This window comes from Pteropus alecto, unplaced genomic scaffold, assembly GCF_000325575.1.
Source record: "Pteropus alecto unplaced genomic scaffold, ASM32557v1 scaffold110, whole genome shotgun sequence".
In the NCBI taxonomy this organism is placed as follows: domain Eukaryota; kingdom Metazoa; phylum Chordata; class Mammalia; order Chiroptera; family Pteropodidae; genus Pteropus; species Pteropus alecto.
In genome coordinates, this window is record NW_006431920.1 from 2,475,582 (window position 1) to 2,501,784 (window position 26,203).

At 34.9% G+C, this 26,203-nt stretch overlaps 1 protein-coding gene and 4 pseudogenes across 24 annotated transcripts in view; 2 read left to right on the forward strand and 3 right to left on the reverse strand.

The window, feature by feature from the left end:
• The window catches only part of TRIP12 (thyroid hormone receptor interactor 12), a 132,504-nt gene that overhangs the window by 26,515 nt on the left and 79,786 nt on the right, over positions 1-26,203 (forward strand). For 20 of the 24 annotated variants that reach the window (XM_025043231.1, XM_025043234.1, XM_025043235.1 and 17 more), the window contains exon 2: positions 15,891-16,037. In XM_025043231.1, coding sequence (XP_024898999.1) covers positions 15,940-16,037 — 98 coding nt within the window. In that variant the 5' untranslated portion in view covers positions 15,891-15,939. Of the gene's footprint in view, positions 1-15,887; positions 16,038-26,203 lie in introns of those variants that run through there. The other 4 variants (XM_025043248.1, XM_025043249.1, XM_025043250.1 and 1 more) reach the window with 1 other exon arrangement.
• Positions 5,249-5,367, reverse strand: LOC112475490 (annotated as a pseudogene).
• On the reverse strand, positions 11,929-12,048 carry LOC112475412 (annotated as a pseudogene).
• On the forward strand, positions 18,544-18,662 carry LOC112475413 (annotated as a pseudogene).
• On the reverse strand, positions 23,379-23,497 carry LOC112475426 (annotated as a pseudogene).

Consider the following 26,203-nt stretch of genomic DNA (forward strand, 5'->3'; position numbering starts at 1 on the left):
ACGTCTGTCATGAAGATACCCTTCTAATCTCTAGCAATGTCTTTTTAAAAAATTTGTAAAGCCAATTTTTTTAATACTAATATAACTACACCACCTTTCTTTTGTCTAGTGTTTGCATGCTATTTTTTCATCTTTTTGTGTCCACGTGCCTTAGATCTGTCTCTTGTAGTTGAAGTGTTTTAGAAATCCAGTTCGATGGTCTCAGATTGAGTTCTACCAATTTATTATTTAATTTGTTGCTTTCATTTGAATTTATTATTTTTAAGAAGTATGATTCTAGTCTTCCAGTGGTTTTTAGAAATTAAAACAGTGTCTCTTATCTAACAAGGTCTATAATTCATTGGTGCCTTTACTTGTGGGAAATACAAAGACCTTAGAATAGTAACTCAGTTTACCAAGCTTTTTGAATTTAGCGTATTTTCATTTTACTTGAATCGTTAGCTTTAAAAACCTTACTAGATAGTAAAATTTTATAGAGTTAATGTTCATCTTTATTTCTTCTGGCATCTCAATACTGTATCTGGAGTCACTTTTCTTTTATTGCTGGTGGAAAACAATCAGATTTTATCTGACAAAAACTTTATTCTTAAGAGAGAACTTTCATTTGATGTAGAATTCTCGGTTGGCACATCTCTTTAGTGTGCTGAGAAAAATATAATTCCACTGTCTTCTGGCTCCCGTTGTTGCCACTGAGAGGTTACCTTATAGACTGGTGAAAAGTAATGACCTCCCTCTCTTTATGCTTTAAAATTCTGTCTGTCTTTGGTACTTTGTAGTTTTCATTATGACATGTCTAAGTGTAAATGGCTTTTAATTTATCTTGTTTAAGCTCATTTGGGCCCTTTCAATTTATGAGTCCTTCTCATTAACCAGCTTTAGAAAAATTCCCAGCTGTTAAACATTTAGATACACCTCTGCCATTTTTCCTTCTTGTACTTCTGAAATTGTGATTAAACATGTTTGATCTTCTCACTTTATCCCCTGTATATCTTTATTTTTAATCTTTGGCCTTTGTGTGCTGCATTCTGCATAATCTCTTCTGTCTTAATGCTTCGCTAACTTTCTTTGTGTAATATGCCGCCAGACCCATCTATTGAGTTTTATTTTTATTTTATTTTTCATATTAGAAGTTCTGTTTTGTTCTTTTTCAGATCTATGCCATTTTGTTTCCTTTAGCTTTTTCAAGTATGTCCTGTATCTTTAAACATAGTGAGCATTTTAGGATTTGTCTAATGATTCTAATATTTGAAATCTGTGTGACTTTCTGTTTGCTTTTTAAAGTTCTTGTTCATGGTGCTTTGTTTACTTATGTATTCTTTGTGCTGTTAGCTATCTTTAGTTAATATTTTTAGAGTTTTCCTGAGGCCTGGAATAAAGGTGTCTTTATTCAGAGAAGATGTACATTGATTTTGTCACTTATTTAGGTCCTCTAAGACCTTGCTATCCAAAGTATAGTCCTCAGATTGGCAAGGGAGCCTTGTTAGGAAGGTAGCATGTCAGGTCCCTTCCCTATATTTTAATATGAATCTGCATTTTAACAAGATCCCCCGGTGAGATTCTTAGGTGTACTAAATATTGAGCCAGCACTGCACTACTAGAAATACCCTGGCTTGAAGTTGTTTGGATCATCCAGATCATTCAAAACAAAGCTACAAATCTCTGCCAGGCATGTACAGATTTTCAGATACAGGTTTTCTTTTTACTCTTTTCTCTCCTCTAATGTCTCCTTTTGTCTCCCTCACTGTTCAGTAACAAGGCCCAACTATCTTAGCAGTTGGGCAGGCTGGGAATTAGACATATATCTGGTCATCTTAATTTTGAAGCCGTATTCCATAGTTATGTATTTATTTTACTTTATTATTCGATAAAGACTAATAAGTTTGAAATAAGATGAGGCTCTTGAGTATTTGGGGTTTGGAGAGTAGAAGGGATGAGCTTCAAACAAAAGTAATCAGCATCATTAGTCATTAGGGAAATTAAATGAGAACAACAATGAGATACCACTACACACCCATTAGAATGGCTAAAATATAAAAGACTGACCCCATCATCTGTTGGCGAGGTTATGGAGCAACTGGAACTTTTATAATTATTGATAGGACCATAAAACAGTATAGGCTACTTTGAAAAAATGTCTGGTGGTTTCTTTAAAAATTAATCTTTTTGATGACCCTAGCGATTAACTCTCAGTTTTCACTCAAGACAAATGAAAGCATGTCCATGGAAAGACTTGTTGAAGAATGCTTGTAGCAGCTTTTTCATACTGGCAAAAACCTAGAAATAGTCCATCAACAGAAGAATGGACAAACAAAATGTGATCTATTCATACAGTCAAAGAAGCTTTATACAAGAGTGTATCCTCTATGATTCCATTTATGTGAAATGGTAGATTAGGTCAGACTCATCTCTGGTGAGAAAATTAGAATGTTGGTTTTAGAGTGTGAGAAGTGCAGGGATTGACTAGGGAAGAACACAAGGAAACTTTGGGTGGTATTCTATATCTTGGTAAGGATTTAGGTCACAGGTGTATGCATTTGTCAAAACTCATTTTCTTATACTTAAGATGTGCACATTTCACTATATGTAAATTTAACTGAAAACATGAAACAGTTGTAACACTAGTTAATGACATACACAAAGTGTAATGATGTCTGCAGCTTACTTTGAAGTACATCAGAAAAATAAGATGGACATTCTGAGGATGCATAGATGAGTAGGTATGGGTACACATGTGATAAAGGAAAAAGGAAATGTAACACACTTGTTACTTGTAAAAGCTGGGTAATGGAATTATAGGTATTTATTGAACAGTTCTCAGGGTTTTTGCAAATTGAAAATTTTCTTAATAAACAGGTAAGGTAGTGTAAGGAGTAAAAAAGGAATTAAAATAGAAAGCTCAGAAAGGGAATTGGATTTGTATAACCAGCCTATTTTACAGATTTTGTTCATTATATATTTGTGCCCATTTTAGGAAGACTGGTAACTATAGTCTAGTCTTGATTTGAATATGGCTTTTTTCCTTTAATTTTATTTTATTTTTTATTTTTTGGTATTTTATCACTATTCAGCTGAGAAATTTTTCAAGGCTAGGAAGCTTGAAAACCACTGGTCCTTATCTAGTGTGTCAGAGACCTTTTGTAGCTCATCATTATTGCTGTCTTTATCCGCTTATACGAGGGAAAGATCCCAGTGCTCAGTTTAGGAGACTTTTGTTAATATACTTTAAGCTCTTAGTCCATCTAAGTAGTTTGACTTTGTTTCCAGTGTGTAGTCCATGTTTATGTTACATCTTAGCAATGTGTAAGGCATTGTTAGTCTTAAGATTTAGTGAAAGACCTGAAGCATAAGTGGCAAAGTTTTGTCTTTTGCTAGAATGGAGTGGTGTAATAGCTGTTTTGCCCCACTGCAAATTGTTGGGTGAGGTGTTGAAATGACGCACTCCTGCAATTCACGGTTAAGTGGTTGCGTCTTGTATTATTGGAAGACTTGTGCCTAGCTTGTAATGTACGAGGAAAGAGTTCTACACTCAGGAAGTCTGACAACAGAATGGGAGTGGGGGAGAGATGGACAGAGTTATGTTTATCACTTCTCAAATGGGTGGAAGACATACTTTGTTTTCTTTTGTGTCTTCATCTCAGAAAGACAATGTTTTCGCTGATAGTCTCACCTTGTGTTAGAGTTGGGAGAGGATTTAAAGGATGAATTAATGAAATGTAGGTTGACACATTTAGGTCAAGGATTTGCTCTATATTCAGAAGCTTAATTTTTCTCATTTCTCATAAAAGCGATATCTCTATGGATGTAGTTTTTAAAAAGATAGTGTTGATGACTCTTTGAAAACAATCAGAAGTCTCCTTCCCCCTTCAAAAATAATAACATAAGTTTGAGTGCTTCTTCTTTTTATAAAATATTTTTATTATGCAGGACATCAAACATACAAAAATGGACTTGAATCATGAACTTCAGTGTACCTACAACCGAGCTACGACACTATTAACTTAGGCCACTCTTTTCTACCCATATTCTTACCCTCCCCCAGATTATTTTGAAGCAAATTTTAGTTGTTATTTGATCTGTAAATATTTTAATCTGTTTCTCTAAAATAACTTTTTAAAGACATAAGCTAATATTGTGATAATAAACAGTTTCTTAATATCTGTAAATACCCACTCAGTGTTCATATTTTGCATACTTGGCATTTGTGTCGATATGTATCTTAAAGTTCAATATGCAAAGGGTCTTTCTCTTTTTCCCCAGCAGTAAGCTTACCATATTTTCTAAGTGTTTTACTTTCAGTTAATTTTCATAACTGAATGAAGTATAGTTATCTCCATTTTATAGATGAGGAAGCTTAGGCTTTGATATGTAAATTTCTTCAAGGTAATGTGGTTTATGGTGGAGCCAGGATTTGAATTGACTCAAGAAATAGGTGCTCTATCACTTTCCTCTACTATATTAACATTTAGGTGTATTTTCTGGACTTTTTTTTTCTATGCAGATACAGACAAATACATAATTTTTTCCCAATGCTTCTTATCTTTTAGGTCTCTGCCTAAAATATCTCTTCAGAGAGATATTACTTGATTACTTAACCAAAAGTATCTTTTCCCTTACTCTTTCCTGTTAATCTCTACTTCCTGTTTTTCTTCTGTTCCATCCATCATGGCTTTTACCACAATGTGCAAATAGCATGATTATTTTCTGTCTTCTCAGTTGAGTTGTAAGCTCCTTCGTGGCAAAGATTATGTCTGCTGATGCAGGAATTAAGGATGTGCCTTTTTATATCAGTCTGGTATCTACCTTTGTTTTTAAGGACCTCTAAGTATGCTGTGGAGTTGCTACGGTGTGCTTATTCAACCTTTCCCCTCCTGAGAACGTTTGGATCCTCTAGCATCCTGATTACACATACCTTTGCATGCTTGTACAAGTATTTCTTTAGGTTAGATTCCAAGAAGAGTGCTAGAAGTGGAATTGATAGATTCTAAGGACATAAAGGCAGTTTTTAATTATGGGGTGTGGGAGAGTCATGTAAAAGTTGCAAAGGATTAGGTGATATGCAATGAGAGCCAAAAAAAAAAAAAAGTGTAAACCTGTGTTTTCAAACCTAGCTGATATTAGAGTAATATAAGGGGCTTTTTTTAATTTAAATTTAAATTAAATTTAATTTTTTTTAGGCAAGGCAACCCTTGGTCGACCTCACAGATTGCTAGGACTTGTCAGTTTACAATCCCTTATTTTTTATTTTTTACTCTTACAGCACCTGGTCTTCCTAAGTGGTCTCCCATCCAAGTACTAACCAGGTTCGACCCTGCTTAGCTTCCAAGATCAGACGGGATCAGGCTTGTTCAGGGTGGCATGGCCGTAGACTGTAAGGAGCTTTTAAAAAAGTTTATTTCCCTTATCCCCTTTTTGATGGGGCCCAGGAATCAATATTTAAAACAAAACTTCAGTTTGGGAACAACAGCTTCAATATCTTTCTTGCTGTAGGTTTGTACATATTCTAGCTCAATATAGAGGCAGTTATTGGCACCTATTTTAGGTAGAAATACTGTTTGTAAAATGCGATGCACTGGTCTGTGGAGTATGATATTGTAAATGTGGGTTTTTTTCCCCTTTGAAAAATATTTTCTGAGACTAGTGTTTTCAATCCATGGCTGGGAATTGTGGATGCGGAGGGCCAACTTAATGTGTATGTTTCTGACTGTGTGGGTGGTGGGTGCCCCAGACCCCTAAGTTCAAGAGTCAACACTGTTTCTGGATTCAGGTGCACTTTCTGTCACACAGGATTTTCAACAAAAATTTGGCACTGTGCATTATCTTGTTAAAGTTACACTCTGTATCTCTTCTCCTCAACTTTGAGTTACATTTCATAGCTTTCTTTCAGCCCTAGTAGAGCCTTGCACCAAACTTAGTAATGTTCGTTTCTGAAGATTTCTCCAGTTTCTAGCACTATTGATGACAGGCTATATATTGGATGTTTTAAAGAGGTTATACCAATCCATGATTATCACAATGTCGAAATATTTTTTATTGTTGCAAGGTAGACATAGACTTTCTGGTGCAAAGCTATGTTAAAGAAATCTCTCTGATTTCATTATTATGATGGAGTTCACAGCAGTGACAAGAACATGCATTGAAGAAAATATTCTGAAATCATTGCCTTATATGCTCTCAAAGGTCATTTAGCAAAAAACATGAAATTGTTTTTGTCCATAGTAGCACCTTTCTGTAATCTACAGGATACTTTGTATTTTAGTTTTAATAACAGTGATTCTTATTCAGCAAGCATCACTTTCGTTTGGGGGAGAGAGGCTTTTACAAACTATTCTCTCCTCCCTCTCCATAGCTCTGTTCTGATAATCACTGTGTCTAATAGTAATGTTACTAGTATTCATCAGGAAGAATTTAAAAAGCACTCCATTTAAGAAAAGCTAAAATAAGTGTTAGGTTACAGTATTATAAAATTTAGAGCTGAATTGGATTTTAGAGACTATCTGGTAAGTGTTAGGTTACAGTATTATAAAATTTAGAGCTGAATTGGATTTTAGAGACTATCTGGTCCAGTAACCATTCTTTTTTATCTCTTCATTCCTGAGCAGATAGAAAAGAACATCTTTAAGAGGATGTACTAAAAATGCTGTGATAAGCTGACTTTCTACCCCCCACTGACTAGCTAATTATGGTAGCCAACAGGATTTGAGACCTGTTAAGACTGGGTCTGTGAGCCATCTTTGGCGCATGAACTAAAAAGTTGCTGACTCTAGTCTTATTCTTGAGATTTGAAGAAGAAAATGCTCTGAAATGCAGTTAGTATTCTGAAGGATTATACAAATTATGTGAGCTAAGACAGGATTTATATTAGGGAATGAGCTGCTCTGTGTTTTAGAAGTAGTTGGGTTGGGTGGGGCCATGTTTGTTTTTGATAAATTGATCATAATATTATGCTGTTCTACAAAATAGACTTTTGGTGCCAGTCATGGACACAATATCTCTGGCTGATTCAGTATATCATTTCTGTAGTCTTCTGTTTTAGGCAGTAAGAAATTCATTTTCTTAGAAACAGTTTAGATTGCAACATTACTTTTTAAAAATGAACATATATCTGGGATATGGAAAATTTTGAAAGTAACAGTTTTGAGTTTTTAAATAATTAGACCACATGATTTAAAAAAATGAAAATGAGCAAAGAATCTGCTAAAAATGGCTAATATTTGATGTGTGTTTTCTGCTTATTTTTACCCATCGTCACCTTCTGGAGTTAAAATTACAATATACGTAATTGTTTAAATATTTTTTCGAATAGAGAAATTGTACATGATTCAAAATGTAAAAAGACTCAAAGGATCCTGTTCTTCCAGGGTAGCTGATTTAAATATTAAGGTTTTGTAATCTAGTCTCCTGATAATATAAAGCCCAGCGATTATTTACGTATATAGCAGTATATATGTAGATATATCAAGTCTCTGCCCAGCATTCTGCATCTGCTTTTTTGCTTAACAAAATCTTGACAGTGGTTCCGTTTTTAATGCATACATCATTTTCCTTCTCAGTGCAAAGTTAAACAAAACTCTTCAGATTGTCTTCCTGCTTTATAACTTGTTTTTAAAATTGTGCAATAATATTTTTTTCTTGTTTCTTTTGTTAACCATGTTCTCCCTTTTTGTCTCCTCCAACTGTTCAGAACATCTTTTAACCAGTTTGAATTGCTTCCTCTGCCCTGTTGTTAACTCTCAGTTTCACTTTTGGTTATTTTCTCCATTGGGAGAAAAGCCCTTTATGAAAACTTTTGCTTGGTGGTTTAATCATTGTTTGCCTAGCCCATCTTAATTTTGGAGTCGCCATTTCCCTTACCTGCTTCTCTTCTTGGTTCTGGAGGTACTTTGATTTTTTGTTGCGATTGCTCTTCTGTAGTTCATAGTTTTTCAAGGACTGGGTCATCCATAGGAACCTTTAAGATTATCTTCTTATCATTTTCTTTTTTAAAAATTCTGTGGTGATCTTCCCTGTTTTTGCTACAGATTTTATTGTATCTGACAAATTTTCGTCTGTGATTATGGGTATAGCCATAATCTCTAGTTTTTCTAGTTTCATTTAAATCTCTAGTTTCATTTAAATCTCTAGTTTTTCTAGTTTCATTTTCTCTAGTTTCATTTAAATGGGGGTGTTATTCTGAATTCTTAAGCATTTATTCATTTTGCTTGATCAGAGAGGGAAGTAAAGAAAAAGAGCCTTTACTCTCCTATCTCCTATTTCTAGGTTTGCAATAAGTATCTGGGTTAAGTCCAAAAGCCTTTTGAATCAAGTGTGCTTAGACTCAAGAAATATTGGAACCTATTATGTGCTAATTAATGTATTAACTGAGATAACTGTGAATCTCAAGTTCTGTTGAATAAGAAAAAGGACATTTCTAAGAGTTATCAGCACAAGTTGTATAGATATAATTGCTTGGCTTAATACTCAGAAGAACAATATACTTTGTGAAAATAATGCCAAAATTAATTTCATTGAGTCTTGCCAGATGGTATATAAGGTAGATACTCAAGGCATGTTACAGTTGTAAAAGGTGGGTGCTGGGATCGGTTTCAGGTGTTGAATTTAGTTAAGTGTTGGATGATGCTTGAAAGATCAGGTGTTTGCTATAGGCATTTTAGTTCTTAATTTGCACTTTGTAAATGAAGGTATAGTATAAAAGTTATTCAGAATTTAGACTCTGGTGGGTTGATTTTATTCTGTTTCCACTTCTGTAAATGGATCAGATGTGAACAGATTAGTAAAGTGGTTAAATTCATGTTTTGGAGTAGAATGGCATAATGGCAAATATAATTTATATTGTTCCTAAATTATGGTGTGGAACAGCTCACTGTCGATGAGACTTTCCTCTTAATATATCAGGTATGGATTTGGCACTAAATTTATGGTTTCTGCTCTCACATAGGTGATTAATACTGCTGGGCAGTCATCCTTGCCCATAGGTCTTTCTGTTCTCCATTGAGTATCTCTTTGAAATCTTCATTCTCATGCTTTTCTCAATATCTGTTAACGACATGTTCAGTCAAGATAGGCATGTACATCCTTGCTGCCATTTGTTATCTTCCCTTGCCTTGGAGATGGATGCACCTCTTTTCTTCTCTGAGGCTTATGCTCTTAATCTCCACCCCTCCTCCAGGATCTTGTTAATAAATGATATCTTATTTCCAGTCCTTTCAGTAATTCTTTTCCTTACATACGTAAATATGCTTAAAACTTATTTTTTTAAAAGGAAAAACAGAGAAATCGCATATACTCCTGTATACACAACCTTCGTCAGCCCTGCCTCCCCTTACCTCGTTGGCTCTTTTCTCTTCTCTGTCCTCTTTTAGCCTAGCATTTGCAGAGGAGAGTTGGTGTTTCCTGTTCACTTAATTCACCCACATACTCTCCTTCCCCAAAGTTTCTAGAACCAACTCTCACCAATTTCTAAATCTGATGGACACTTCATTCTCGCGTGTCTGTCCTTTCTGTGTTATTTGAACTCTGCCTATGCATCTTATTCCCCTTGGTGTCTGTAATACCTCCTTCCTGATTTTTCCCCTATAGGAGACTTTCTAGATTAGTGCTTATCAGTTTGTATGCATGCTGAGTTTGATAATCGCAGTCTTAGTCTTTTCTTTCTGATTGTATAGATTTTATCCTGGAAATGTTCCTTTATTTCCATCTCTTTGTTTCACATTCCATTGTCCTCAGACCCTCGTCTATCCTTAGGGCTATTTGATAGTTTAATAGTTGATCTGCTTCCTTATCTGTAGGTCTTAAACCCACATTTTTTAAGTTTTAGGCCCTTCGTGGTACAGCTCGGACTTATTTCTAATAAGTCCATGTTCTCCCCAGAACCCACGTTTCAGCCCCAGTGTACTGCTGGGCATCCTTCCACGTGACTTATTCTCTCATTTCTTGCTGCCTTTCCTTACTGCTGTAGCCTTTTAAGCTGGACGTTCTCAATCTGCTGAGGGCAAAATTAAGTCACCTTCTCTTTGTTTACAATATTACCTTTGATATTGCTTCTCATATCATTTAGCATGTTTTTTGAATATTACTCATTTAAGAATTGGTCAGCTAAACTGAGTTTCTCAAAGAAATGTAAAAGAGTTAGATTTCTCTGGATAATCCAAAGCTTGGAATGGAATGTCTTTGTTCTCTAACATTTGACTTTAAAAAAGGTAAACATATAATTATTTTTCAGCCATATAGCATCATCATAAAGAACATGGACTTTAGGTTCAACCTGTGTTTGAGTGCTGGGCTTGTCACCTATTGGCTTCATGGCCTTGGATTATTTGAACTTACTGTGTACCACAGCTTCTCAAGGAAGGTTATTTCCAGTACCAGTTTTGTAAGGTGGTTGTGAAAATTAAATGAAAGGCACTTTGCCTGGCACATAGTAAGCACAGAATAACATTACTCATAATCATTTTTATTTTAATGTTCACATTAAAATCGATATTTTCCCACTAAATAGTTTTCTAGTATCACAAAAATATGATTTGAAAGTAGTATTTTTACATATTGTACAACTTCCATCATGACATTGGAATAGTTTTTATGCCCCTAAAATGGAATTAAGTGCTTAACAGACCCTCATTCTCAGGTAACTTAGATCTTTCCCTGTACTCAGTAGCTCTTTGTCTAATTTTTCTACAAAACTATTTTGGTTAACTGGCAAAAAGATAGTATCCCCTCACCCCCCACCCCCCAACCCTGCTTCCCTAATCCAAACTAAGATTTAGTTCATTAAAGTTAATTCACGTTGCACTGTTGTATAACAGATACAAATACTAAGAGTTTGACATTTGATTTGTAATTATCAATACATACTAACTGCTGAGGTTTTATTGTTGTTTTTGTTTTACTTCCTTCCAAAATTAGAGTGAAATACCAACTATCCCAAATGATTTTGTAGAACTTTTTTTGTCATTTTTTTTCCTCCCAAATTCTTTTCTTACTCAGATGGTAGACCTGATGGGTCCCCTCCCTTTTTCCCAGATTCACTAGTCATTTCATTGTATTTACAGGTCACTCATTAAATGGCAGCTATCATGTGTTAGGCTCTGTTCTAAGAGCCTTATACACATTGTCTCTAATACTTAAACCTTGAAGTTAATAATATTATCTCTAGTTAAATGAAGAAAGAAACAGAGATGAAGGTAAGGTACTTGTACATCTTACTGTTATTAAGCAGTAGAGCCAGGATTTGAGCCTCTGTATTTGTGTTTTAGAGTCTCGTAGTGGGATATAGAGCGGTAAGCTCCTTGTGAGCAAGGATTGTTTTATTTGTCTCTGTCTGTCAGCACCTCTCAATCCCTTGCTCTTAGGGAGGCTTAAAGGTTATTCGCTCTCATTTTAGACAGTCTTGTTTTTGAAGTCCTTGCCATTTGTACTTAAGCATGACTTCTATTATAAGCCTGGGTGACTTCGATTCCATTTTATTGTAGAGTTCTTTAATAGTGCCCTTGGTATATTTAACTTACTACACTTTCTCCTAAAACCTAGTCATTTCCTTCTTGATTTAGTGCATGCAGTTGTTCACATCTGCAGTTCCGGATGTCATTATTTGTTGCATGTAGGCTACTTAATTTTGTAACACTTCAATTTCCTTATTTGTAAAGTAGGAATAATATAATGATTTATGAGGCTCATCGGTATATTTAAATTTTTCTTATTTTAGAATAAACACGAGTAAAGCGCTATGCAGTGCTTAGTACTGTTGTTATTAAACCCCAGTTTCATAATCTGAAGCCAAACCAGGCCTTCTTGGAGGACCAATACTGTGTGTAAGAACTTATGGGAGGGGGCACACTGGATAAATAAGATTCACTTAAATGTGAGTTCTGAAAACTGAAACCTTTCAGCAGACAACTGTGTGGCTATAAGTATTAGCTTTTTTTTTCCTTTTGCCTGCAGCACCTGGTCTTTCTAGGTGGTCTCCCATCCAAGTACTAACCAGACCCGACCCTGCTTAAGCTTCTGAGATCAGATGGGATTGGGCTTGTTCAGGGTGGCATGGCCGTAGACTAGCTTTCTTTTTTTTAAATTATCATCTTTACTTTGAAAATAATACAACTTTCCTTTAGTTTTTAGAACTGCCTATCAGGTAATAGGTAGTGATTAATGAGTAAACATATTAGCTTGCTTTGGGGCTTTTCTTGACTCTTTTCTAGGTTATACTAAATTGGAGATTTGTTCTCCAGTCTATGAAATTTCCTTCATGTGATAGAAATTCTGCATAAATACTTACCTTTGTGACCATTTGACTAGGAAGAACTACCACATTCTAAAGTTAATTTTTGCAGTTGGTTTCTCTTGCTCTGAGTAGTTGAATTTGTTTTAAGTTTTTTCCCCCCTAGCCTTAACCTCTCTCCTGGGATTTTGAGTTAAAATACAGGAAAATCAGTTGTCAAAATATTTGCAATTGAAGTCCTTGGAAGAATATTCTTATAGGATTCTAAGAATGAGTGTTTAAATATAGATTAATACACAATTCTATTTTATTCCCCTCCCCCCCCCCCACCGCCGAAGTTCTGTTTGTCTAAAGAGGTAAATGCCTTTTTACAAAAAATTCAAGTACCCTAAATTTTTTGGACGGCTTAGAGCTGTGAACAGTTATGAGGTTGTTTTCAATCTTGAACATATCCAATAGTGTTTTTGTAGTTTATTTATTCAAAGTCATATATATCATCTGTTTCAGTGCTTTAAGACTTAACATCAAAGGTTTTATGTGAAAAATCTTGGTGATTATACGGAAATGAAGGTATATCCATGGTTGGAAGATTGGTATATTTCAGGACTTGATAGGGTTATTAATAGCTGGACTTAAAACTTCTAGTTTCAGTAATATGAGATAATTTATTAAGATGGAAGTTTTGAGTTCCTTTTTAGGTTATTAAATTCTAGCAATATAGTTTTTATATTAGTATAACTCACTTTTGTGTGTGTTTTCAATTTTAATTAGTGTAATATGGTAGGCATAAGTAATTGGTCAATACAATAAATAATATTCATATAACGGAAGAAATAATTGTACGTTACAAACTTTTGGGCTCTTATCTGAAGCCAAAGAGGAGGTAAATTGTGGTTGAATGTGAGGTAGTGGTGCCCTCTGGAGGGGCTAGGCCTCTGTAGTATCAGGATTCGGAGGACCGATTCCCCAACAGATGACTTTGAAATTTCTTCTTTTGGATTTGCCTGTAATGTAAGGGGTTGATCATTCCTGTGGGTCCCTTTCAGCTCTGGATTTGTTGATACCTGGCAGATGGGGACATCTTATTGTGTATCATAGGTTAATATTATATTTACTTTTTGGGAATTCAGACTCCAAAGTTTAATACAAAGTCTGATTTCTTTCTTTAAAGATCAACTTGTGCTTTAAAAGCAAGTCTCACTTTGATAAATAGTGTTGTCTTACTTGCCATTCCTACGCTCTAAAATCTCCAGAATTATTCCTGAATGGCCTTTTGGCTGATAATGGTGCTTGTTGACAAGCTCTGAAGATGTTGAGAGCATTATTAAGGTTACTCTGGTGTGACTACAGGTCAGATTAAACAATGTGACTTATAGTCATTTGAATGACTTAACACTCCAAGACATACAGTAGGCATTTAATAGCAAAGTGGCAGGTGAGATCTACCAACCCTGTTTAATAAAAGTAAAAGCAGCAGTAACATGCTATTCTCTTGTATCTATGCTGTTCAGGGTCCAAGTGAAATAACATTGAGATTGGTGTTTGAAGTAGCAAAACTTGGATGAATTCTGAAATAGACTGGCCTTTTATTTAATTCTTTAGCGGGGTGCAATTGTTCTCTAGTGCAGTACAACCGAGAGTTCTTTTAAAATGTCTTCAGTTTCTCTACCCACAGAATCAATCTATGAGAGCAAAGGCCAGGCATTCATATTTTTACAAAACTTCCCAGGTGATTGTGATGCTCACCCTTAATTAAAAACACAATGTGTTTTTTTTTTTAATAGCAAAACTCACTTTTTAAATTATATTGCTAGAAATTTCAAACTCATGTTGACAGTGTTTTTATGAAGTCCCCCCCACAACTTTGTTTTACCACAAGTATTCTTTTTATTCTTCTGAATAAATGCTTATAGTAATAACAATAGTAATATGTATTGGATCCTTGCTATATGATAGGTACTGTGTTAAGTGGTTTGCATGGATTTTTTTCATTTATAGCTCAACTGCTCTACGAGATTAAATTCTTTATCTCCATTTGATAGACTGAAGAGCAGGAAAATATATATGCAAGGTCATACCACTTGTTGGTGTTGGAGTCAGGATTTGAACTCGGCCAGAGGCAGTTTGACTCTAGAACTCTACATTTGTAACTACTGTGATAGAGTGACCTATCTTACAGAGGGTAAACAACAAAAATGACTCCTTTTATCTCAAACTTCATTCCAGCACTTCTCTTTCTCAGTGGCAGTCATAAAACGAAGTCTGTTTTCATGAATCCTTCCATCAATTTTCAGTGTGTAGACAATATATAAAGATAAATATGCAAACCTTTTTAATGTACCCACACACAGATGGGAGTTTTATATTGCTTCCCCCAACATATCTTGGGGAGATCTTTCCATATCAGCATATGTAAATTTAACCTCCTTTTTCTCTCTTTGAATGTTCACGTAGTATTTCATTTTTGTCTTTCAAAAATTGACTAATTACATTAGTAATTTGAATTCTGATTGAAGTTTATTTAGTACATTAATTGATGTGGGCATGGGACAGAGAACACTTTCTTTCTCTACTGAACTGGGTCAACATGTAACTCAAAAGAAAACTGTTTCCTGTTATAGGGCATAGGATCTCTTAAAACAAAATCTAGTAATAGATTCAGCCCTAGTTCCTCTAAAGTCATGATCATTTCCGTTTTCTTCCCTCCTCAGCAAGTAGAATTAATTAAGAACTCTACTTGGAGTTTGACTGGAGGCCTAAGAAAAATTGTGACAGATTTTATTTATACAAATCATAATTCTTTCTATGATAGTAATATTGGCCTGTTTTATCAGTTAACTGATTTTCTTTGAGTATCAGCATTTTTTGTCTATATAATAAAGTTTTGATAGAAAGAAAATTCAAATTAAGAACTGTGCTTTGAGCTAACTTGTACTTAGGAACTACTTTCACATTTTCTTGTTGCTAGCAGCTCTGTGAGGTAGGTAATATACTGATTTTTACAGAGGAGGCAAATAAAATCTAGAGATGAAGTTTTTTTTCCAAGGTCACAGCCAGCACAACTGATGTTGAAATCCAGAATATCTGGGACCATTTCTCAGTTTATTGTACTTGAGTTGCTTTCTCCTTGTATCTCCATTAAGATACGATAGTTTGTGGTTTCCTTTGTATTTATAATTTCATTTGTTATTCATTCACAAGCAGTACTGTAAAGTAGGCATGACATATGTTGTTTTATATTCTGTGGTGAGGAATTGGAGGCCAGAGGTGGTAGTTTGTACAAAGGTGGGCTCCTTTAATACCTGTTCTATCACAGGACCTGAGCCAAGGTATTCTTGACACTAGGTGCAATGCCCTTTTATACACAGTATTAAAAATGTGGAAACAAAGACAGATTTCTAATTGTGCTGTTTTCTTTGAATTGGGAATTTCCTGGGTGTTCCATGAAAAATGTAAGTTAATTTTATGTGCTGCATTCTGGACCTTGACTTTGGCGATTCTTGATACGTTATAACATGTTAATTAGATTTAATTTAATGAGACAGTGCAGTATTTGTGAAGACTTTATAGTCATATTGTTTACATAAAATTTCCCCTTCATTGTTGGCACCTCTTATTTGTTTTCTGTTTTGTGCCATGTGTAGCTGATAATTTTTTCTCATCTGTTTCCTTTTAGTGAATGGTAGTGTCTAGAAAGGGTATGTCCCTTCAAGAGAGAGGTGCCAATGTCCAACCGGCCTAATAACAATCCAGGGGGGTCACTGCGACGTTCACAGAGGAACACTGCCGGGGCCCAACCACAAGACGACTCAATAGGAGGAAGGTATGTATTTAATGGTAATTTGAAAAGGAATTGGGAATAAAATAAAAAAATAATTTTAGGGTGGTTAGTGTACAGAATGTCATGTTTTATTTGTTCTTTCTCTCTTCATTCCCCTAAACACATGCTACAGCACACCTTTCAACCCTTTGTGGTCCCTTTCTTTATGTCTTGACTTATTTACTTCATTGAAAGGAAGCTTCATTTGTTTTAAGATCTTAAGTTTTGATATTTTGGGGTTTTTTTCTCATCTTTTGACCAAATGGATGCTGACAGGGTGGTGAGGCAGTCTGACTTTAATATAGCACATCAGTTCTCTTCATTTTCTTAGTGGTCTGGTGTTCAGCTGGAGTAGTTGTATAGGAGGTAGTGTGAAGAATCAGATGCATTCTCATGAATGTAAAATACCGTGTATAATCTAGCCAAGTCCTCCCTTTTATATATAAGGTACTTGGAACTGTACTTGCAAGGCCTTGTTCCCTAATCCATAGATTAAATCCTGTTTAGCTTGTGATAATTAATGGCTAAATTCTGATATGATTTCCTGATGCAGCATTTTGAGGCATTACCATGTATATATTGTTTAGTAAATTATAAATAAAATTTTTAAATGGCACACATAAAGAATAAACTGAAACACATCTTGATGTCAGGCTGTTTTTTAGTGGCTGAGCACATGGACTTTGGACTAGTACAGCTTTGTGTGCAAATTCTGCCTCTGCCATTAAATAACTGTATGTCTTTTGTTAAATCTTTTGGGAAACCTCAATTTTTTAGTCCACGCATTGGAGGATACCTATTCCATAGGATTGTTGGTTAGCTTCAGTATTGTAGTATGTTAATCTCTGAGCACAATTCTAGTACAGAGTTCTGTCCTGAAATTGTTTTTTGCTTTTTTAGATTCACTTTATTCTTTGGAGCAACCACACTGTATCTTGTCGAGTAAAATAATATCATTGCTCCATTATGAAAATGTTACATATTTATTTTAGAGAGTTTGGAAAATATAGAAAAGTGTAAGGAAAAACATCACAATTCCACAGTTCACTTAGAATCACTGTTACACTGGCATAGTTCTTCTTAGTCTTTTTTTTACTGTACATATGTGTGTGTATATATGTGCACGTATGTGCTCATGAGTCATGTATCTTTGGAACAACTGCAGTTTCATAGATATTAATCCTCAGGTTATATTTGGACTCTTGCACATGACTGACAAACATTTGAGGCTGTCACACAGTACATTGCTTCTAAAATCCACAGTGATGTCTTGGCACCATTATCTTTTCTACAAATCGATGTTATGTAAAATTATTTAGATATTTTAATGTATTATATATTTTTAAAAATATGAGCATGAAACACATGGAAGTGGTTAATACTAGTGATTAAGATGCATTGGTTTACATAACAATAAGGTTGTAATCAAGATGGAATGCAGTTAGATTTATAGAATGACAGATCTTTCATCGTAATTCATGTGCTTTAAGCTCAGTGTGAAGGAAAAGTTCAATTTTAAATGTGTTTGGAATGGGTGAAAACATGCCAAAAAACATAAGCAAAGTGTAATTAGAGTTTTTATAGCTAACTCCCCCTTTCAGTAATGTAACCTCAGTTCAGTTCTCACATTTTAACTTTTACGTATCTTTAAAAAACATTTCCCCACAAAAGTAGTACACAAAAGAGGGCCTAGTCACTTTTTAAAACTTATGGTCATCTATGTCATTTCATGTATTCTTAGAAATTGTTTAAAAACATGACTTTTAAAGTCTTTATGTTCAGTTGTGTGGCTATACCACAGTTTGATAATAACTTTAAGTATATAGATTGTCCCTGTTTTTAAGTGGGTAAGTATAATTATCAGGATATAGAAATTTAGAACTTTAGCCAAAATTTTTTTATCAGTTTTACTACAAATAGAAATTAGAAGATAATTTTGCTCATCTGAATTTCATTTTGTCTTCTTAGACATCTTGATTTTTTTTGCTTATGATAGAATCTCAGAACTGGAGGGACCTTTTCATCAAACCCCAAATTGAATTTTGAAGCCCCAGTACCATGTGCTGTACTTGCAATTATCTAACCTCTAAGAAACCTCTTGTGATTTTTGGGAGTGAAAGGATTGGGGTTAATTGGGAGAGAGCAGTTATAAAACTGTATTTTCATTCTTTTTATCTGACTCCTGTTACTTAGCTTTCCTAAGTAAAATGTTGTTATTGTGCCTTTTGCTTCCTAAAAACAGTGGACTTGGTCTTGTAAATGTATTCATAGCAATAGTGATTCAAGAATGGTAAAAATAATAGCATCCACTACCACAGCGCTGGTGGAGTGTTTTAGATTAAGAAATATTTTTTACATAATCTTTTAGTTGAGACTCACAGAAACTCTGTGGGCTGAGTATGCAACCCCTGTTTAATAAATGTGGTAGGTAGGTTGCTCAACTTTATCCAGTTAGTAGTATGTAGAGTCAGGTTTTGTTCCCAAACTCTTGACTCTAAATTCAGTGATTCTCTACGGCCATGCTGCCCTGAACACGCCTGATCTCGTCTGACTTCGGAAGCAAAGCAGGGTCGGGTCTGGTTAGTACTTGGATAGGAGACCACCTAGGAAGACCGGGCGCTGTAGGCGAACAAAATAAAATAAGATAAAAATAAAGTCAGTGATTCTTTTCATTATGCTAAACTGTTTTTGCTGCTTATCCATATGATGAAGGCCTTAGAAGAAAATATGAAGTGCTTACAATTGAAGAGTGTTAGCTCATCCAGTTTAGAATTTAAGTAGCAGTTTTTTCCTGGTATAATTTCTTAATTCATTCATTTTTGATGCACTCTGTTTTTTCCAAACTTGCATTAAGCTGTCTTCTTTGTGTAGCTCACCTGTCCTTTTCCCAAACCAGGATTGCTTGCTTTTTTTTAGTACAGTTTTTGTTCATCTTTAAAAGGAAGTTGGATCTTTGGAGTATATTAATCTCACCTGATTATTCCCTCTCCTCTTTTTCACCCATCCTTCATCTCTTTCCATAATTGAACAAGACATCTTCTCTTCTATTTTTCTCTTTTCCTTCTATAATTTTTTGGGCTATAGCTGATCTGTTCTTCTCTTTTCTGTTCTCTTTTCCTTCTTTAGGAAATCACTCTCTTCCACTGCTTCTTTGTTGGCTTGCCCTCAGGGATACTTCCTAGCCCTTTCCACTTCTAGCACAGGTATTCGTAGTCTCCCCATCCCTCTTGGCCATGCAGTAGCGTTTTCATTATATTATGTGTTTCTTCTTGTTTTTCTCAAATGGCGGTGGTGGGATTGAATTCAGTTTTACAGCAACTTTGGTTAGGATTGCCGTAGCGATAGTTTCTTTGATATTGTTTTTGTTGTAAAAACAGCTTGTTGAGAATAGAAAATTGAGAAGCTTTGGGAAAATTCAAGGAAATAAGATCAATTTAATTTGACCATCTAGAGATAACTGTGGCTAATATTTCTAGTCTCTAGTTTTACTCCTTGATTTTCTTTGGTATGAAAGCCCATGATTTAAATTTGGGCCTCTAGTTTTTTCCCCTAATTTTTTGCTGTAAAAAATACATTTTTGTTCCCGTCATACTTGATTATAGCCCTGATTTTATCAAGTTAAATTCCATAACAGGGTTTACAGGACCTAAGGATATGAATAGTCTGGTGACTTATAACAAATTGCTAAATTGTCTTTCAGAAAAATCAAACCACTTTATTTATATGTCTTCTTTTTTTTTTATTGGGCAAGTTTATACTCCTACTAATTCTTTGAGAGTGCCTGTTTCTCCTTATCCTAATCAAGAGAGCATACCATTTTTAATAAAAGTTTGTGGAAAAAGAATTCTTTTGGTTAAAGTTAGCATTTCCTTGGTTATTATAAGCGTTGAAGATCTTCCCACATGTTGGCTGTTTTTACTTATGAGTTGTCCATTACTGTCTTTTATTTTAATTAGAAGATGCTTGTTCTTTTTTGATACCCTTTATAGAAAGGGTATCAACCTAATGATATGGGCAAATATTTTTGCTAGTTTTATTATTTGTTATGGTATGTTTTAATTTATAGAAGTATTAAAAATTAGATAATTGTCTGTCAACTCTTTTATTTCTTCCTTTGTTTTCTCCATCCCAAGAGTAAAATTTTCTTCTTAGTTCTGTTGTGGTTATATTTTAGTTTTACTTTAATCTGTCAGATTTTTTAATTGTGTGAGGCAATGCTTGAACTCAAATCTACCCCACACCTCAGCCCCATTAAAAAACTTATCTGTAATTTTTAATAATTATTACAGAATAAAAACTGAATATGAAATCTAAGTTTTAATAGCTTTTGGTTAACAGTGTCAGAGCAGGGATATTTTTAGCGGCATTAATTATATGAAAGAAATAGATTTGTGTTTTGCTTCAAAAACTATTTCAGGGGGTGGGATACAGAAAAACACTAAAAGAAAAAATATTATCCAGACATAAGTCTGTGTTACCATTTTTGATTTTGTCTCATTAAATACAATTTAACCTATAGCTGATTACACTTTAAACAGTTTTGGATCCTGCTTTAAAAAAAAAAAAAAAATCAGCATCCTAACAAATATTTTCTCATATCATGAATTTTTTAAATTGTTTACAAACGATCACATGATTTACTGAGTCAGCATACAATACTTTTCATGATTGCTTGTCAGTTTTTGGATGGTTATATAGTTGCACTGGGGAAAGGTTTTGCTTATGCATAAATGTTTGCATTTCAGATATCTCTTATTAAAGATAGAGTCTTGGAAGTGAAATTTTTTTGGTTGAAAGGAGTTTTTATTGTTGTTGCACATAAAATTTTTTCCTACAATTTCCTTGTCACCATTAGGAAAAAGAGCACTTTTTCTCATCATTCTATTTTTGCTATCTTCATTTTCTTGCTAATTTGATAAGGAAAAATTGCATTAATCTTATCAGTATTTCTATAGTAATGAGATTAAACATTGGAAAAACAGGTTTAAGGAGTGAGGTCTGAGTGAGAATACTTTTTGATGCGTGTATACTTAAAAGTACAAATGTCGTTAATCTCCCTTTGTACCAGTATACAGGCGAACTGCCCTTCTGATTCGCTGAGCAGCTAGTAGCCCCTCTTAGAAGAGTAACCCTCTTTGTGGAATGATCTCCCTCAGTTCTTCACTCATGCGTTTCAGATGATAATTACTCTTTTCCAACAAGATCTTGCCCTGCTCCTGGCTACCCATCGCCTAGCCTCTTAGCAGAGCTGGGAGAATCTGCAGTCTTTCATCTTTCTGAGCTTGGGTGGTCATGTGATCCAAGCTGGGAAAAAGCTGGGAGCCTTTTCCATTCTGGTAGCAGAGAGAAGGTGTGAATCTGAAGTTGGCAATTGCATGTCTCCTGCTTTATGGAAGAAAATGGACAGATAGAGAAAAGCAAATACGTTAACGAGTATGTGTGTATTAAATTCTGACAAGTTTTAGTTCTTCGTTCTTCAGAGCTGTGTTGACTCTTGCCTTCTTTAGGCTTGATTATTTAGCTATTTTGCTTCTGGAGATGATACATGCATTATTTTGATAAAACTTCTTTTGACTTTAGAGTTAAGAGTCCTGCCTTAGTGCTGATTACAAACTTAGTATAAGATTGTATTCATCCATTTGTAGAACATCATGCTTGTGAGCACCATACTAGATGTTAGTTATAAAAATGAGAGTAGAATAGAATAGCCTTTGTCACAAGTAGTTCCAACTCAGTAGGGGAAATGGGCTTGCTTGTAGGTAATTATTAGAGACAGGTGAGAAACGTTTCTAGAAGATGATGTCATTGATCTGGGTTCTGAAGGTTGAAGAAGGGTACATGTTAGCTATACTCTTTAGTTGACGTGTGTGGAATCATCATTTATTTCCAGAGTTTGGATTTCATTTCTCATTATTCTGTTACTTGTTAGTTTGACGGTAATAGTGGGTGTTCAACAAATACTAGTGTGGGGTAGAAATAAGATTTATTTCCTAGGCATTTCTAGGCATAAAAATGTGACTTTCTTTTACAGAAATGGTCATGAAATGACAATTAGAGAGTTGAACTGGGCCATGGTTTAAGTGGACTGTGTAACAAACAAGGTGGGCTAGATTATACTATAGTGACAGTTTAGCTCCTTAGTGTTTGTATGTTACAGCAATCCAGCCACTAGAAAGCTTTCCATCCTGGGTCAGTTCCAGGCTCTCTATTCCATGTCTACATGTTTAGGTATTCAGGTATCTTTGCTGCAACAAAATAATATGGTAAATTCCCCTGTGGCTCTCCAAGGCTTACCCCAGAAGTGATTCATTTCCTCTTACATTCCCTTGATCAGAGCAAGTTACATGGCTGCACATAAAACCATTCTACCATGTTTCTGGAAAGAGGAGAAATAGAATATTTGTAAATAGCACATTATAGCCATCACAGGCTGTTTAAACTTCATTTTTTAACTTCTTCCATATCTACAGCAGACCATTTATTTCTCTAAATTCTGCTTAGTACAACATAGCCGTAGACATACTGTGTTGGTCTCCTCATTCTACTTGATTAAGCGGTATGGGGAGCCTTTCTTTATAATTGTTGTGTTCTGTCTCTTTTTTTATCCCAGCCTTTGCTCAGTGAGATGGAAGTTCAAGCTTCCTCACCTTCAGGAGGAGGAGACTGTTAAGGGGTGACATGAAAATAATGTCATTGTTTCTTATGACTAAATTGAAGTCATTTAAGAAAATGATTTATACTGGAGTTGACAAGGTGATTTGGGCTTGGCACGTTTCAGAAATGGTGAATCTTGGTTGCAGAACCATATGTATCCACACTTTTTTACTTTTTAGTTCTACAGTAATGATGAGACAGCTAGTCATCATTTTCCTAGGAGGCAAGATTTATAGTGTTGTTAGATAGTGGCATGGCTGCCTTGGTCTGAGGAGGACAGGGGTTACTTTTTTTCCATTTGGAAGTTACGCATGTTAGATTCTTTATAGCTCCAGTGTCTTGGACCAACAAAGTAATATTTTATGTTTTATAATTTTCTTTGCAGTATATATTTCTTGCATTAATCATGAAGTGTGAAATTTTGTCCAAAAGTCACATCATAAGCATATTGAAAACCTATGTCAGCTGCATAAATTATTTCATATCCTTAACTGAGGGTTTGCTCTGATACTTCCGTTTTTCGATACTGATGAAATCCAGTGTCCACACCACTTTGTATAAGGGCTCTCTCTTTTTCAGAATGCTTTCCATAAGAGTATCAGTATGACTAAAAAAAATGAATATATACAAATTCTTCTTCAGTAAGTGAATAGCAAGTCTTAGCATTACATATGGAAGGCTGTTTTTTAACGCCTATAGCACCTGGTCTTCTTAGGTGATCTCCCATCCAAGTACTAACCAGGCTGGACCCTGCTTAGCTTCTGAGATTAGATGAGATCGGGCATGTTCTGGGAGGCATGGCCATAGACGGGCTGTTTCTTTTATTAAATGCAGAAAGCAAGAGGGCTCCTTTTTAGAAGATTGAAAGAAAATGTATTTTCATCCATTTTTCTCATATATTACCTCTAAAGCCTTAAGCCATTTATTTTGATCTGTATACAGTTAGGGACAGAAATACCAGCATGGATAGGAAACGTTTACTGATCACAGATGCAGGCCTTTCACTTTGACCATTGAGCCCGGAGATGCAGCTGTGGTGTTTGAGATTTAGGGAGTTGGAATACCTAGGCTCAGTCCTTCTTTTCCAGTCTAGGGGCTGTATGATTTTGGGTAAGCCTCATTTTCTCAGTCTTTAAAATGGAAATATATGCCTGCTTTAAGTGCCCTTTGAAGAATAAATTGGATACTGTGTTTAAATAATTAATGTAATGCTTATCACATAATCACACCTTTAAAAGTATTTATTCTATCTGTGGTCCGACAAAGTGTGAACTAAGTTTTTACCCAGGTATTTATAAAAGCCAATGTAGTTCATAAAATATTCAGTACTGCATCACTATTCTGTCAGTAATTAGTAATTTACTTTGACTATCTTGTTTTTTACACTCACCACCAAGTGACTTTATTTGGGAAATGTTGGGGAGAAAGTGAGCTCTAAGGTTCTCCTTAAGGTGCCACATTTACCTACAGTTTTGATTACATTCAAGCCTTATAGTTTACTCACCCATCTTCAACTTACCCACATCATTGAACATAAACAATTTTGATTTTGCCTGCTTCTATCAATCTGTTATTGTAAACTGTTATTAAGGACAAAATCTAGATCCTTTCACAGTGCATTTAGGCACTAGCCTGTCCTTTCAACATTGTTTCCTAATGTACTCTGTGCTCAGGGGAGTTCATATCATTTACCAGGTGCCATTAGGGTTTCACAATTTCCTGCCTCTTCCTTTGCCTATCTTCTGCTTTTGACTGGAATGCTCTCTTTCCTCAGCTTTTCCTCCTTGAGGGTGTGTTTTAAATGCCATGCAGTCTGTCTGTAAAGCCCATATTTTCCTGCTAGAAGTAATTTCTCCTTTTGTTGGAAACTTTATAGCACCTGGCAGATCACCTTGTTTTATGAGACTCTGACCTCTGAGGACAGGGACTAGACAGTGTCATTCATGTTTACATGCTCTGTTGTGACTTGAGTGTATTTGAGTTGGCAAACCTAACAAATCTGTGGAATTGAGTAGCTTGGTACGACATTCTCAACTCTGTCAGCTTCAATGCTCCCATTCTGTAAATATCTTTATTATGGTGTCCCTTTAGTATCTTGAATTAGGAAATAATATAAAATGGCCGCCTGCACAGTTTAGAATCATCAACATAATATACAAGAATTTTAGAAGGGTAAAAAAATAAATGAAAGGAAAACAATTGATAACAAAACATCTCAGTAGGTAAATTCTTGGGGGTATTGATATAAGGTGTTGCTTGTATCTATATTTGAATTTATTGAATGTGATAGCTACAACAGACTTAAATGCCTTTAGCAGCATTTTCATTGTAGACTTTCAAAATAATGCATGACTCTTGGTAAAGCTACAAAAAACCAATGTAATCTTGTTGATACCCATGCATTCCTGGAAAATTTAACATGTATGAAAACCATGCAAAAACCAATTTCATAAATTCTAAGCATATTTTTCACCTATGTCATGGGTGAAGATATATGAAGACCTTACGAAAAAAACATCTTCATGTATTACCAACACTATTTGAAATATATGGGTCATGAGAAAGTTTTTCATTGTGTCTGACTGTTTTGTACATTGCATGAAATCCCCTAGTTATAGTCCACTCCTGCTAAATTCCAATAGCACTCCTGTTCTCCAACATATGTTTTCAAAATGCTCCCTCACTGATATTTAAAACAGTTTTGTAATATAATTAAGGAGTTCCTTACTCTAAATTACTGAATCATTTGGGCTAGCATTTGGCCATCACTAAACATAGGAACATTGGTCAGACTCTAATCAGCTTTGTGACTGAAATAGAAAAACAGTTCATTTTACAGAGAACATTGGTGAGTTTTTTGTTTGAAGTGGTTCAGTTGAACTTTCTACCTTGATTACTGAAAATCAATGGCTTATATAACATGTGTTTTATAGTGTTATAAACAAAGTTTTTAATATTTGGGAAACAAAACTATAATGTTATAAAAGCATCAAAATATGTGTCTGTATACACGTGAAGAAATTTGAAGATGTAATTAATCCCCAAATCATTTATATTTGATAATATGTCCATGTATTGAGTTGCGAATCTGTCATAGAAATTAATTTCAGACAAAATTTAAGACCTGTAGTATAAGGAGTTAACTAGCCACTTTCCTAATTTTTCCTAATTCAGATAAGAATGTGCTCTTTGATAGAGGTTTTGTTCTCTTTTAGATTCTTCCTGTGGACTAGAGATGGTTTTTAATACTTCGTGCTACCAAGGATTTTACTAAATAGCTGTAAAAGTAAATTAAAGCATTTGAAAGGGACAGTCACTACATATGATTTGCCTAAAAGTGAACCAGAGGCATTTGAGACTTGGTTTCAAATTAATCTTGAAAGCATATAACCCAGAATTGATTGTAGTTTGCTCTTTTCAGTGTGGGTTTCTTTAATGTGAGTTGGCCCATGTACACTTGTTGGCAAATAGGAAAATGATGTCAGTATAATATGAAATAGTGTTGGTTTACAGGC